The sequence below is a fragment of the Eriocheir sinensis genome, chromosome 30, assembly GCF_024679095.1.
Source record: "Eriocheir sinensis breed Jianghai 21 chromosome 30, ASM2467909v1, whole genome shotgun sequence".
NCBI lineage: Eukaryota > Metazoa > Arthropoda > Malacostraca > Decapoda > Varunidae > Eriocheir > Eriocheir sinensis.
This window is the reverse complement of record NC_066538.1, coordinates 562,426-578,142: the sequence shown is the minus strand read 5'-3', so window position 1 is coordinate 578,142 and position 15,717 is coordinate 562,426. Positions and strand designations below refer to the sequence as shown.

The 15,717-nt window shown below is 42.6% G+C and overlaps 2 protein-coding genes across 5 annotated transcripts in view; one reads left to right on the top strand and one right to left on the bottom strand.

The window, feature by feature from the left end:
• Nucleotides 1-1,869: 1,869 nt before the first annotated feature.
• LOC127005360 (anaphase-promoting complex subunit 10-like) lies at nucleotides 1,870-7,451 on the top strand. 2 transcript variants are annotated; one of them, XM_050874147.1, is made up of 4 exons: nucleotides 1,870-2,050; nucleotides 3,772-3,898; nucleotides 4,683-4,845; nucleotides 5,444-7,451. In XM_050874147.1, exons 2-4 carry the CDS (start codon nucleotides 3,772-3,774, stop codon nucleotides 5,727-5,729), a joined length of 576 nt encoding a protein of 191 aa, XP_050730104.1. In that variant the 5' UTR covers nucleotides 1,870-2,050; the 3' UTR covers nucleotides 5,730-7,451. The 2 variants fall into 2 exon arrangements, with proteins under 2 accessions (XP_050730104.1, XP_050730105.1); XM_050874148.1 differs by lacking the exon at nucleotides 1,870-2,050 and adding an exon at nucleotides 2,203-2,623.
• Nucleotides 7,151-15,717, bottom strand: part of LOC127005359 (UDP-sugar transporter UST74c-like) — a 24,873-nt gene continuing 16,306 nt past the window's right edge. Inside the window, exons 9-10 of one of the 3 annotated variants that reach the window (XR_007758437.1) lie at nucleotides 14,802-15,022; nucleotides 7,151-13,401 (exon numbers count right to left, since the gene is read on the bottom strand). Coding sequence is in view for 2 of the 3 variants with exons in the window: in XM_050874144.1 (XP_050730101.1) it covers nucleotides 13,327-13,401; nucleotides 14,923-15,022 (175 nt within the window). In the remaining variant the exon portion in view is untranslated. The remainder of the gene's footprint in view (nucleotides 13,402-14,801; nucleotides 15,023-15,717) is intronic. The other 2 variants (XM_050874144.1, XM_050874145.1) reach the window with 2 other exon arrangements.

Below are 15,717 nucleotides of genomic sequence, written 5' to 3'. Positions count from 1 at the left end.
ATATATATATATATATATATATATATATATATATATATATATATATATATATATACCGAACAGTACAGTCTAGAACGTTACAGTGTATGTTCGATTATACAAGAATGAACATGTTGCAAAAATCTGGTCGAGTTGGCAACACTTCCCGCCTGGCGCCTGACCGCGGGCCCCGCGGGGGGCGGGTGGGGCCTTGCTCCCCGCCCCCTTGCTCACTCCTCCCGGAGTCTTCCAGAAGCCCATAGACTCCGGGGGAAGCTTCCAGCACAACACTATTACTACTATATCTATCCATCTATCTATCTATTTATCCATATGTAAGCTTACTCATGTTACTTACCTCTATCTCATTATCATCTTCCTCCTCCTCCCTGTGGTTTGATATGCCCTCCCCCATTGCACTGTGGACCGTATTTTGATATATATAATGTTTGTAAATAAAGGTGTCTAATATATGTGCTAATAGACTTCATTTCCTTATATATAGAAATAATTTTTGAGGCTCGGGTTTGTAGTTTAAGTGGTTCAGCTGGGGTTCAAATAAGGTTCAGTTTCAGTTCAAGCTTCAGAAACCTTTGAATCAGTGTTGAGAGTCAGTAGCTGGCTGGACTTCACACAGGGAGGCTGTGTGTGTGTCTTCAGAAAGGAAATAATATACATTTAAGAAATACATCATGGACCATCTACCCACGTACAATATGAATCGGTGTAATGAGTAACGTAGATCAATTTCTTAAGACTTCACGTGTTTAGTTCATCAACGCTATGCACTCAAATGATATCTAAACGAAGTAGTATTTCACCCAGCACGGGCTCAAGGGCTGAAGAGACTGAGTTGAGCACCGAGGCCAAGCGCGGCTGTAGTGAATGCCCTAAACTTTTCCAGACACCTTTATTCTTCCATGGTTATTAAGGGCAGTTTGTATAATTTTGGGTGGGTGGGCAGACACAGCTGAGGAGTTGAAAGAGACGGAGATGAACACTAAGACTACGCGCAGCCGTGTATCTATGCCCCTAACATCATATTTACCTTGACATCTTTCTTCCTTCATGGCTATACCCTGTCCTACACTCACCTACTCCAAGGGCTCACTCTACTTTAGTCTCTCATGTTGTTTTCCATCTTTTATGCCTCTCGGATGTCATTTTCAGGATAAACTATTGCTGATATCCAATGACCCAATGCTTGTTAAATAACGAGTGACGTAACTTGCGATTAAGGGAAATGTTAGCACCAGAACTGTTTATAAAGGCCCGTCCACAAGATCGAGCAGTGCCCTCGAGCACAGGCGAGCGGTCTGCCCGTTGACGAGCTTACCGCTTGTGCCCGCTGTTTAGGTCCGTATAGAGATGACATTTAAGAAAAGAAAGCCACTAATAGTCATATCAAAAGATTTTGCCAAAGCGTTTGATAACATCAAGAGGGACGTAATGATAAAAATGTTAATGGAATATAAGATAAATGTAAAAGCAACAGACAATTACTAAACTGTACAAGGGGGATATCCAGAGTGAAGATGGATGAGGGGGAAGACCTTGAGATGCCAGTAAGCAGTGGGATAAGGCAGGGCTGTACAGGCTCAACTATACTTTGTTCAAGTTAATTACATACAAAGTCATTCAGAAGTTAGAAGAATTGGAGACAGTAAAGACAGTACTATATAAATTTTGGCGAAAAAGAGAAAATAAAAGAAAGGAAGAGGAGACGTAAAGATCACATTCTGCGCCTGCCTGGGGGTTGGGATGGCATGTTCCTACCTTCTCCCTTGTTGTTTACCTGCAACAATAAACTATCAATCAAGAAATTTAGAAACTCAAAAGACCCAGACCAAGAAAGACCACAGACCCAGAAAAAGCTACATCAGGGAGTGCCGTTATAAAGGCACGTCCCATCGGCGGCGAGGGAATGTTTACCTTTCAACATGTGTCATTTGGGCGGCTCCTCCACGGCCACTTTTTCTGTCTAATTTTCACGCCATAATTCCACATGTTGAGGGATTCCAGGGTGGCCAGGGTGGAGCAGTGAGACCAAGGGAGCAGCGTGGAGCATAGCGTGAGTGGAGGAGAGGAAGGCGGGCAAGGGGGGGACGGAGAGGAAGGAAGCAAATCTCTTGCTTAGAGGTCTTTAAGAGTGAGTCAGAGTGGTAATCCCCAGAATCGTTGGTCGCTGTCCTGGAATTCTTGCCCTTGGGTCTTAAGTCTTGAGTCTTGAGTGGTGTAATCCCTAGAATCGTTGGTCGCTGTCCTGGGATGCTGGTGTGCAACTTGTGTGATGTGGCTTGGTAGTGTTAGTTACAGGCACCTCAAGGCAGGCAGGCACGTAATTTTGGAGGGGGGTACAGGGTATCATAAGTTCGAGGTGGGGGTGAAGGTGGCGTGCATGTGTAAGTAGGAATTTGTTTTTGCAAAGTAAAGACGTTTATGGGCATTTTCAAGCTGATATATAAAACAGCTCCCCTCTAGTACCCCAGAAATTGTGGCCCTGGCAGGAGGGGGTGCCATTTGACATAAGGCAGGCCCTGCTGGCAGCCCAAAGTCTTGGTGATTCTCTACTGTGACAGTCACATACGTCAGCCTGTTACACGTGTGCACAGCTCTTAGGAACATGCTGATGTACAGGTAGCAGGTAACTCTTGTGCTTGTTCCTGTTGGCCCTGTTGGACCCTGGCAGGTCTTGGTGTCCTGATAGTGTCCCAGGGCATGCCGATGTTCACTGGCTCATGGTACACACAACAGAGCAGCTCTGTGCGGTGGAGGGGTGCTTGGCCTGTAGGGCGTCCCAGCCCAGTCAACTATCACACCTAAATCCTTGACTGACTTTTTTACAGTCATAGTGTCATATTTTATCTGAAGCGTGGAAATATCTAGCCTTCTGAGATCCTTGTTCTTCCCGACAATCAAGCATTCTGTTTTATCCTCATTCAGCTTCAGTTGCTTAGAATTCATCCATTTCCCAACATTATCCATAATTCTGCTCAGCTTATCTTCAGTGTTTTCCATATCACTCAGCGACAAATAGAACTGTGTATCATCAGCATACAGTTTAAATTCAACTTCATGCCTTCTTAGCAAATGTGAAAGACCGATAGCATAAACACAGAATAAAATTGGACCCAGTACACTTCCCTGGGGGAAGGCCACACCACAGGCCCCACCCCCATTCTCAGCTGTTCCCCCCAGTGATAGACAGATAGTTATGCCACTGAGTAATTTGTGTTCTTTCCTTCAGATAATTTCTTTGTATTATTATCTTTATTATTTTTTTATGAAGTGTTATTGTAATTAGTTCTCTTTCCTTCGCTAAAGATAATTCTTTTGTTATAAAACAAAGGTCTTAACCTTTGTTTTATTATTATCAGTATTTTTAGGTGAAGTGTTACTGTAATTATCTCTAACCTTCTCTTCTGATGATTTCTTTGTTTTATTATCTATTATTTTTATTGATTTTAGGGGAAGTGTTTATTTCTAGGTGTTATTGTAATTAGTTTTCTTTCCTCCGCTATAGATACTAATTACTTTGTTTTATTATTTTCAGTATTTTTAGGTGAAGTGTTACTGTAATTATTTCTCTTCCCTTCACTTCTGACAATTTCTTTGTTTTGTTATCTATTATTTTTATTGATTTTAGGTGAAGTGTTTATTTTTAGGTGTTATTGTAATTAGTTTTCTTCCCTTCTAATAATTTCTTTGTTTTATTATTTTTATTGTGTCTGGGTGACGTCCATTATTCTCAAGTGAAGTGTCATAGTAATTATTTTCTTCCCTTCCCCTCAGATGATGTCTCTGAACAACAGTGTGCGAGTGTCCGGCGAGGAGCCTGACCCCGGCCGGGAGGAGAGGTCAGGGCGAGTCAGGGAGGTGGGCAGCCAGGCCGTGTGGTCACTCTCCTCGTGCAAACCAGGTCTGAAGGAGTTTGGAATTTTTTCTTCATGATATATACAGTTGACCTCCATTTGTGACGTGTCCTTGACCTCGTTTCCTCCCTCCTTGCTTCCTTCTTTCCCTCCTTACTCCATTCCTCACCTCCACCCACTTCTTGCTTTTCATTGGCTACCTTCCATATTTTCTTTCTATAATCAATTTCTTCCTTCTCACCCTCTCCTCTCCTTCTCTCTTCCTAATTCTACCTCACCACATCCTCCTGCTCTTCCTCCTTCTCCTCTACCTTGACCCGGTAGCTGCAGGGATCTTGTTTCTTAACGGCCCCTCTAAGTAAATTTGTGAGAAAAAATCATCACACGCACACCATTATTTTATGTATATCAACGCATTTGTGATCAGTTTATGTATCCTCTATTTTAGGGGGTTCATTTCAAAGCACGAATTTGGCCTGTTGCTGGTACGCGGTAAAGCCACAGATTTGGCCCGTCACTGCTACTGGGTTAAATATTTTCCTTCTTACATTTCACTAATATATACTTTTCTCCCTTCTCCTCCTTCTCTCTTCTTGATTCCTCCTTGTCACATCCTCTCCTCCTCCTCTTCTTCTCTCCCCTCCTCTTCCTCCTTCTCCTCCTTCTCCTCTACCTTATACAGTTTCATTCTTTATTTTTTTCCTTCTCACCTTTCCGTTCTCCTCATTCCCTTTGCTTCATAACCCCACCTCACCAAATCCTCTCCTTCTTCCTCCTTCTCTTTCTCCCTCCTCCTCCTCCTCCACTAACCCTCCTCCTCTTCTACGCCAGGCTTTGGGGTGGAGCAGCTTCGGGACGACTGCCTGGACACGTACTGGCAGTCTGACGGGCCCCAGCCTCACCTCGTCAACATACAGTTCCGCCGCAAGACCACTATTCAGGACGTGTGGATCTATGCCGACTACAAGGCGGACGAAAGCTACACACCCAGCAGGTACGTGTTTTATTTATTTATTCTTTTTTTAATGGCTTTGTGCATTGGAAGGGGATAATATATTGAGGTCCAGCAGGTATCTTTCTTATTGATTTGTTTATTTGTAGATCTAGATAGTTTAGTATACAGATAGATGGCTAGTTAGATAGGTATACTGTATGTCATTTATTTATTCTTTTATTAATTTCTTTTTGCATTGGAAAGGGATACTGTATTGAGGCCCAGCAGGTATGATTTGTATTTATTCATTTATTTTTGTATCTAGATGTAGTTTAGTATGTAGATAGATAGATTTTTATATACATTTTTTATTTATTTCTTTGTTTTTGTATCTAGATGGTATATATAGTGTACAGAGAGATATATTTTTATATTCCTTTTCTATTTATTTATAGATCTAGCTAGGTAAGTATATAGATAGAGGGATTTTTATATACATTTTTTATTTATTTATTTGTTTTTGTATCTAGTTGGTATAGTGTATAGATAGATAGATAGATTTTTATATTCCTTTTCTATTTATTTATTTATTTTTAAATCTAGCTAGTTTAGTATATAGATAGAGAGATTTTTATATACCTTTCACCTCATCTTCCAGGATCTCCATACGCTGCGGGACCCACTTCAACGACCTGCAGGAAATCGAGGTTGTGGACTTGCACGAGCCTAGTGGGTGGTTGCTCATACCCCTCAAGGACATCCAGGAGAGGCCCATCCGCACGTACATGGTCCAGATCGCCGTGCTGTCCAACCACCAGAACGGCCGCGACACACACATGCGGCAGATCAAGATACACTCACCCTTCGTAAGCACAGTGGTGGCGGTGGAGTGTGTGGGTACGTTCACGTCGCCGATCTTCAAGCGCTACAGTGTGATACGATGATGGCGAGTGAGTATGTGTGTGTGTGTGTGTGTGTGTGAGAGTGAATGAGAGAGACAGATAGATAATAGATAGGACTTTGCTGTTAGTGTAAATATGATGTACAGCAGTTTTTTTGATTGTGTCCAAGTGAGTGAGTGACTTAGATCAAAAGGATAGGATGTTATTTTCCCGTTTTTTATTCATCGTTTCACTCCATTTTTCATTTCATTGCCGAGGTCGTTCATGTTCACAGCAAGTCTTGAGGGTATGGACACACACACACATACACACACAAAACGCTTTCTTTTTCCATTATTTCACTCCATTTTTCATTCCATTGTCAAGGTCTTTCATTCACACGCACAAAATACTTTCTTCTTTATTCTCAAAACCTCAAAATGTCGTGCTACAGTAACAGATAAACTAATACTGTCTTATCTACAAAGTTATACATCAAGTCATTGCACGTAAGCTTCACATCTCATCGCCAGTTCCTGTATAAAAACATAACCTGCATATTTTCCTATAGTACATGGGAATATTTTTAAAGATATGAGACCAGTAACACACACACACACACACACCATGACAACACAGGCAGGACTCGCTCACTCTCCGCACCCAAAACCAGCAATAGATACAAAATAAATACACACACACAATATGACACTCAGGCATGTCAAACAGAGACAAGGTTCACAGACAAAGGGTAACAACAGCTCATTCTCACTAAACAAAATACACTTTCATGACCATTTTACCTCTTTTTTTTTTAGCCTTTATAAACCTTGTCAAGCTCAAATAAGTTCACCCAGGCAACATCACACACTTTACCTTCATTATCAATTGTCTTTCTCCTTTCACACTTGTACAGTTCAATTTCTGGTCCTCTGTTCACCTCACACACCAGCCTCATTTCCATCCATTCAACCCTCATTGGGACTTCACTAACCAGGTATACGGTGGAAGGACCTTGTGTTATATGTGAAAGTGGATGTTTATGTTAATGTCTGCAGCTTCTTCTCTTCCTTCTCCCTCTTCCTCCCTCCCTTTAACTCCTTTCTCCCTGCAACTTCTTCCCTGCCTTCTTTTTTCTCTTCTCCCTGCAACTTCTTCCCTCCCTTCCTTCTCCCTTCTCCCTGCATCTTCTTCCCTCTTCCTCCCTTTAACTCCTTTCTCCCTTCTCCCTGTATCTTCTTCCCTCCCTTCCTTCTCCCTTTAACTCCTTTCTCTCTTCTCCTTGCATCTTCTTCCCTCCCTTCCTTCTCTCTTCTCCCTGCAACTTCTTCCCTCTTCCTCCCTTTAACTCCTTTCTCCCTTCTCCTTGCATCTTCTTCCCTCCCTTCCTTCTCCCTTTAACTCCTTTCTCCCTCCTCCCTGCAACTTCCTCCCTCCCTTCCTTCTCCCATGCCATGGAAGACCAATGAATTAGAAACATCGTATTGCATTTTAGGTTTTTATTTGTACAAGTATACTTTATAAAATCTCAGTTCAAGTTGGTGTCTGCTTCATCAGGTCAGGTCAGGTCAGGTTGGGTTAGGATGATGTGTGGTAGCATTCATTCTATGGGTTAGCGTATGATGGTGCTACGTTTTAGAGAGAGTGAGAGAGTGTGAGTGAAGAGTAGGAGTGGAGAGACTTGATGAGGATAAGAGAGAGCAAGAACAAGAATGAGAAGAAAGTTAAGAAAGAGGGAGGAGGAGGAGAAGAACAAGAAGAGGAACAGCAATTAGATGAAGAAGATGAAGAAGAAAACAAAGAAGGCTCGGAGAAGATAACGAACAAGAAGCAGAAGCAGAAGATGAAGATAGAGATGAACTTAGTAATGGACTGGGGGGGTTGCCAACTGTGGGGGTTATAAACATACTGTGGGGTGACATCCTGTGGGGCCCTTCGGTTTTCGGTTGAGGAGAGAGAGAGAGAGAGAGAGAGAGAGAGAGAGAGAGAGAGAGAACAATAACCATGCTATATGTATCAGAACCATAGAATAGGTGAGTTTGACCACCATCACAGACTCCACATTGCTACCAAAAGAACCACATGAAACTCAAACTGTTGCTGATACAATACTGTTCTCCGTGCTCTGGGTATTTCAAGATCCTGAGAATACCCAGAGCATGCAGAAACACTATCATATCATCAGTTTGAAGTTTCTATGGGTCTTTCGGCAACAACATAAGGCCTGTGGTGGGGTGGCTAAACTCCCCTATGCTATTTACTCTGCTGTGTGCTAGGAACGTCACATATCTACCCATGTTATCAAGACCACTATCAAGAAATATACAGATCCAGTACATGTTTGGCTTTCATTCCTTATATAGTCTATTCTAAGGCTCTTCTGTGCACCCTGACTGTCCCCTTACCCATGCCTCAAGACTGCTATCAATACATACAAACAAGCCCAGTGCATTCTTGGGTTTCATTCTGCTAAAATCTTCTATTCTACAAATGCTGTGTACCCTGACTGTCCCCTTTCAACCCCTGCTATCAAGACATAAACAAAACCAGTACATGCTTCAGAGTAACCAAGACTACAGGAACCCATGCATTGCTGACACCCATACATGCTATTACCACTACTACTACTACTACTACATCAACAAAACTATTCACACTCAGCCTCACCAACCACTAGTAATTACCATACAAGACACTGTCACAACCTTCCTGCAGACCACTTGATGCCCGGCCTTACATCCACCCTCACAGTCTAAGAGGCTTGCACGAGATATAATTGGCACAAAAAAACAAATGTACATTGAGATAAATAAAGTTATGAACGTAGTCTATGGCATGGCTTCCTTCACCTCTCATTTACAGAACTATATAGTTGAATGGAACTGAAAAACCACATCTAATATAAGTTGCCTAGAAACAGAACCTAGTTAGTGTGTTGTCTTGATGCTCCTTGAAGTAAATGGAGTTTCAGAATGGATCTCATCAATGCACATGGAACTTATGAATGGGAATTGTATACTTGAGGAAAGGAGCTGCACTGGTAAAGCAAGACTGCCCACAATATGATCCCTGACAAAGTAGTACACTGGGGACGTCAGATCACCCACTACACTATCACAATGGGCAGAGTTACAATCACCTCTTGCCATGTTCTCTCTCCCTCTCTCCCTGACCACTTAGAATGAAGCACACACCCTACTCTCCTAGGTGCATATATAACACAACTCTGCACCCAGGATAAAACAGTACAACAACAACATAGGGGATGACAAATAAGGTTACTATCAGCTTTTGCCATGTTCCCCCTAGTCCTCTCTCTCTCCCTGACCACCTAGAATGAAGTCCACACCCATACACTCCTCATTGCATATATATCACAACTCTGCACCCAGGATAATACAGTACAACACAGGTGATGACAAACAAGTGTAAATTTCAACTCCAATGCCACTGGAGGCCATGATCACTCTCTCATCACAGGACAAGACAGACGGTGCTTGTGTGAGTGGGTGTAGGTAGACAATACTTTCCTTATCATGTGAAATATAAAAGATTGGGAAGTAAATTATATAAGGGAAGTTGTTAAGGTATTCAAATGTGGGAATAAGTATAAGAAGCTTGTTTTTTGTGGTTGGGTTATATCCTGTTCAACTTTCAAGCTTGTACTGATGAAAATTACAGCTTATTTGGCAACAGAATTACATAAGGGAAATTGTTAAGGTATTCAAATGTGGGAATCAGCTTGTTTTTTGAGGTTGAATATGTCCTGCTCAACTCAACAAGCTTGTACTGATAAAAAATGTGGCTTGTTAACCATCAACGATTGATCAAGAAGACACAAAACCATCAACAGTATAAAAAAAATCCACCCTGTGCTGTGCTGTGAATGAGATAACACACACGATACGACACCAGACTTCACACTCACACTCCCTCATAAATAGACCCCAAAATTAACCTATTAGTAAGTATAAACATCCTTGCCATTCACACCACAGAAATGCACAACTGTAAAGTCCTGAGAAGATGGAAAGGAGAAAGCTGCTGCAACACATACCAGAATAAATAGATAGATAGTTAGATGGACACACAAACAGTTTTGATCTCAGAGCAGACCACGAAAACTGCCCTCAACACTCGCTCGCACTTTCTCTCTTTAACACATACACACACACAGAGACACATACATACACACACACATACAACTAAAAAGCTCCATTCCAGACATTGAATTGAGCAATATAAAAATACTCTTGGCGGCTTATGAACTAAAATTGGCGGCGACCGACTAACCCACCTACTATGCAAGTCAACATCGGTGCCCATTAAAATTATCACAACTGTTTATAATCTCTCTTTCCACTATTCTCTCTCTCTCTCTCTCTCTCTCTCTCTCTCACATGTTCACCAGAGCCAGATTAGGAGCTTCAGGGGCACTGGTTATATGGCTTTGATGGACACTCCTTATAGACAATGTAGCAGAGTGAGGCAAAAGACTCTATTATCAGTTTATATGTGTGATGACCTTGTGTTTGAGGTCCCAAGATTAAGGTATTATTGTCATAGTGTCCCCTAGAATCTTGGCGCGCTCTCCCCCTCGTTCTAGCACATATACGTAGGGTCATTATCTTAGGGCAAGGCTGTGCAGACTCAACTGGTATCTATGTGGGAGGACCAGTGTTTGAGGTCCCAAGATTAAGATATTATTGTCATAGTGTTCTCCTAGAATCTTGTCCCTCTCTCACTCTCGTTCACACACATATACGTTGGGTCATTCTCTCGGGGCAGGGCTGTGTAGACTCAACTGATATCTATGTGGGAGGACCAGTGTTTGACGGCCCAAGATTAAGGTATTATTGTCATAGTGTTCTCCTAGAATCTTGGCACACTCTCTCTCTCTCTCTCGTTCACACACATATACGAAGGGTCATTCTCTCAGGGCAGGGCTGTGTAGACTCAGCTGATATCTATGTGGGAGGACCAGTGTTTGACAGCCCAAGATTGTCATAGTGTTCCCCTAGAATCTTGGCACACACTCACTCTTTCGTTCACACACATATACATTGGGTCATTCTCTCAGGGCAGGGCTGTGTTGACTAAACCAGTATTTATATATGATGACCCTGTGTTTGAGCTCCCAAGATTAAGGTATTATTGTCATAGTGTTCCCCTAGAATCTTGTCGCTCTTTCTCTTTCATTCGCACACATATACATACGGTCATTCTCTCAGGGCAGGGCTGTGCAGACTCAACTGGTATCTATGTGTGATGACCAGTGTTTGAGGGCCCAAGATTATTGTCATAGTGTTCCCCTAAAATCTTGTCCCTCTTTCTCTCTCATTCACACACATATACATACGGTCATTCTCTCAGGGCAGGGCTGTGCTGACCCAACCGGTATTTATGTGTGAGGACCCTGTGAATGAGGTCCCTAAGGATTGAATATAGCCATAGTGTCCCCTAGAATCTTGTCCCTCTCTCACTCTCGTTCACACACATATATGTTGGGTCATTCTCTAAGGGCAGGGCTGTGCTGACTCAACTGGTATCTATGTGAGGACCAGTGTTTGAGGGCCCAAGATTAAGGTATTATTGTCATAGTGTTCCCCTAAAATCTTGTCCCTCTTTCTCTCTTGTTCACACACATATACGTAGGGTCATTATCTCAGGGCAGGGCTGTGCTGACTTGACCAGTAATTATATGGGAGGACCATGTGTATGAGACCCCAAGGATTAAGGTATTATTGTCATAGTGTCCCTTAGAATCTTGGCTCTCTCTCTCTCTCTCTCTCCCTCGTTCACGCACATATACAGAGGGTCATTCTCTCCGGGCAGGGCTGTGCTGACCCAACCAGTATTTATGTGGGAGGATCCTGTGTATGAGGTCCCCAAGGATTGAATATAGCTATAGTGTCCCCTACAATGTCTCTCTCTCTCTCTTTCTCTCTCCTTCACACACACAATAACGTAGGGTCATTCTCTCAGGGAAAGGCTGTGCTGACTTGACCAGTATGAATGGGAATGAGTTAACATGAAGCTGGTGATCAAGGAGTGTCTGGGAGTACTACATCGCACCATCCTGCAGAATCTTTAATCACGGGCCTTCTAAAAAGTTAAAGACAGACAGGCTGAAGTGTGGCTACTGGTCAGGTTCACATCCTCACCTCGTCAACCAAACTCCATTGTACCAATAAATAACAAACAAAACACACAAATAAATACAACAAAACTGCCAAGACGCATGACGAGTGACGGACGGGACCAGACACAACCCTGCCCTGAGACACACTAGAGAAGACACTGAACTATGTAGCAGTGAACCTTTCCTAAGACACCTCAAGAACCCCCAACAGCAGGTCACTTCCGATTTAACAACAGTGAGTGAATGAGGTCAGGTAGGGTGTGAGATGATTTAAGACAGCCTTGCCCTTACACACAGGCTAACACACTAACAATGAGCCTTTCCACACATCTCTAGAGCCCTCAAACGTCAGATCACTCAACACACACACACCTTTTGACTGTACAATGAGCGGAGAACTTGATGTAGTGTGTGAGGCAACCCAAGACGTCCCTGACCTGAAACCCTCTCACAAACACTGAAAACTCTGCTAATGAGGCTTTTTCCATGCCCTTACGAAGCCCCCAAACAGGTCACTCTATACACTCATGCCTCTTGACTGTACAATGAGCGGAGAACTTGATGTAGTGTGTGAGGCAACCCAAGACATCCCTGCTCTGAAACCCTCTCATAAACACTGAAAACTCTGCTCATGAGGCTTTTTCCATGCCCTTATGAAGCCCCAAACTGGTCACTCTACACACTCACACCTCTTGACTGTACAATGAGTGAACTTTCAGTGGGGTGCGGCACATCACCCCACGTACACACACTCTCTTGTGCATGTGAAAACAATGCCCATTACCTCTGTGAGCGCCTCGGAACCGCTCAGCCGCAAGTAAGTCAGAACGAGTCATGCCGTAAAATCTGTCTCATCAATAGGTTCGTAAAGTTACCCTAATGTAGTTTTGGACCCTGTTAAGTAATCCTAATGCCTTAAGTCACACCTTGATAGAAAGGAGACTCCATAGAACCTGTCACTCGCACTTGCTTCGGCGGTACATATACTAAAAACCTGTCACAAGCAGTCTCTATTATATGTAAGGTAGGTAGCTATGGGCCCAATTAGATAACCATAATGCCTCACGTATCACCTCCGAAGAACCCATTTCCAGCGCTCTCTATTTTTCGACACTCAATATATTGAACCTGTTGCCAGAATGTCTCTTTTCATATTGTTATTATTTTTCTATTTTCTGTTTTTCTTTTTCTCTCTTACTTCCTTTGATATATTTCTTTCCCTGTTGCTGGAATGTCCCTTTTCTTACTGTTATTGTTTTTCCATCTTCTGTTTTTCTTTTCCTCCTTTACTTTCTTTGCAATATTTCTTTCCCTTTCTTGTCTCTTCTTTATTCTTCCTCTCCCTCGTCGTTTGTTTCTTCAGCTTTCCTTCCTGTTATGATTCCGAACTCTGACTTCACCCTCCTGGACTGAACCCGTTTCCAGCACAGTGTCGATCTATGGCTGCGTAGGCACTTGCGACCGAGGATTTCTGGAAGGCTTGCAAGGACCTTATGCTAAACAGTGTACGGGGAAGTGTCACAAGTGCTGCACGCGACGTCTCTTCCCCGTCAGCCACGAACACATGGCCAGCAGCGCGAACTCGATGCCTCCCTGCAAAAAATGAAGTTATGTGAATGTGTGTTGTGTGTGACCCTCCCTTAGGACATGCTATGCTACTCTCTTTTGTGGGGAGCGGTGTTTAGCGGGCCTTTTTGTTTCTTCTTTTGCCCCTTTTTTTGAGTGGTCAAAAAATGTGGCCTGGAAGGTGTGGGAGTGTCTTATGACAGGCAGGAAAGAGAACACAATAGGTGGGGCATCCTAACACTCTGCCTAGTGTCAAACTGTTTCTCTAACACTCTGCCTATAGTGTCAAAGGGTCGTATTATAAAATATTTCATCGCCCAAGAACACATATTTGACATGGCTTTCGTAGGAGTTGTTCGCATTTTCAGTAGTTGTATGACCCTGGTGGTGGTTTGACCCTTCCTCTGTACTGTGAACCTAAAGAAACACTCATTAGAACCCGACTGACCCCCTCTCTGACCTTTAGAAATAGCTGATGTTAGAAGCAAAAGTGTCTTATAATACCGACCAAAGAGTTTTCCTTAGAATGCCTATAGGGAAAGTTTTCTTAACACTGCCTATAGCAAAAGAGTTTGCGTGTGGAGAAGCGTGAATGAGTCTTGAGTACGTTGGGTAAACTGTATCATCTAGAACTGTACAAATCATAAAATTAACAATATATTTACATAGGTGACAGAAGACGAGAAATAGACACACTCAACAGACATGATTAGTACAGGAAGACTTGACGAAACTTATGATATTGTAACTGAGAGGCATGCAGAGGTGCGTGAAGTGACCCTTACCACACTTTGCTTGAGATATACAATGTATGTCATGCATGGGTAGAAGAGGCAATTTCTATGGTGTTGTGTGGATGCGTGTGAGGGACTGAGCGAATACTGAAAAATACTGAAAAGAAAAGAGAAACGAAGGATGAAGTGTGTCCTTCCGAGGGTAGTGAAGATATGGAGAAATGGATGGGAGGGGTAAGGAAGTACCAAAGGAGAGAAAAATTAATGGAGTAATGGAAAGAAAATTAGAAAACAAAAAGAATAAATATACAAAAAATAAATAATACGGTAATAATATTAATAATAAAAACAAGGAGTGCACTAGTAAACTCTTTAAAAGCACTACAGATTAGAAGAGAACCAAGAATGCAAGAACCTCCTAACCTATCACAAAAACCAGGCAAATTAATAGTGTAAAAAATAGTCCATGGAGTGTAGAAAAATATGATAAATAACCCGAATAACATGCTGGGAGACAAGGGAAGGGGAGGGAAGGGAGGGAGGGATCTAGGACAAACAGAGGCACATAAAGGGAAGGGAAGGGAAGGTAGGGAGGGAGGGAAGGGAATGGAGGGAACGGAGGAAGGGGGGGAGGTAGGGCAAACATGGGCACACACAGAGAGTAAAAATAAACCCAAAACCATGAACTTAAACCTGAGCCCGTTAGTAAGTCTTGTAAGGTGGGTGAAGTCTGGCGGCATGCAGGTGCTGGGGCGAGGGAATGGGAGGGAACTAGACTCACCGCGCGGCCCCACCCAGTCCACTAGTGCTATACCGTGGTGGTGGCAGCGGATGACAGCGGCTTGAGGGGGTCGGCGCGAGGCTTGTCACGCTGTCGGAAGGTTACCCAGGAGTAGATGATGCTGCCCACAATGCTGACGGAAGGAAGAAATTAATATGAGAAAATTATGGAAAAATAAAAGAAATCAATAATATATAAATGGAAATTATAGATAAGGTTGTTTTTTTAGCTTGTTATTATTATTATTATTATTATTATTATTATTATTATTATTATTATTATTATGAAGAAAAGGAAGAAAAAACAAGAAAAAAGAAAGAAAAAAAAAATGAATAGAAATATGATTAAAAGATATGAAAAAAAGATAGAAAAAGAAAAGAAATAAAAGAAAGGAAGTAAAAGAGAAGACAAAGAAAGGAAGAAAAAGAGAAGACAAGGAAAGGGAGAAAAGAAAGAGAAAAAGAAAACAAAAGAAGAAAGAAAAAGGAGAGCAAAATTATATTGCCACAAAAACCCACTTTCTTGACCGACCGACTTTTTTTTTTAAGGCAAAGGAAACAAGAAAAAAAGAAAGGAAAAAGAAAAAAAAAGCACAAGCTACCACCACAAACACCCACTCCCTTGACCCACCTGATGTTGAGTCCCACAGCACCACAAACACCCGCTCCCTTGACCCACCTGATGTTGAGTCCCACAGCACCACAAACACCCACTCCCTTGACCCACCTGATGTTGAGTCCCACAGCACCACAAACACCCGCTCCCTTGACCCACCTGATGTTGAGTCCCACAGCACCACAAACACCCACTCCCTTGACCCACCTGATG

Excerpts from the sequence above, each read along its gene's own strand:
- LOC127005360 (XM_050874147.1), top strand. The coding sequence starts at position 3,772 with ATGATGTCTCTGAACAACAGTGTGCGAGTGTCCGGCGAGGAGCCTGAC. Across the intron at positions 3,899-4,682 it reads ACTCTCCTCGTGCAAACCAG|GCTTTGGGGTGGAGCAGCTT; the intron begins GTCTGAAGGAGT and ends CTTCTACGCCAG. Across the intron at positions 4,846-5,443 it reads GAAAGCTACACACCCAGCAG|GATCTCCATACGCTGCGGGA; the intron begins GTACGTGTTTTA and ends CTCATCTTCCAG.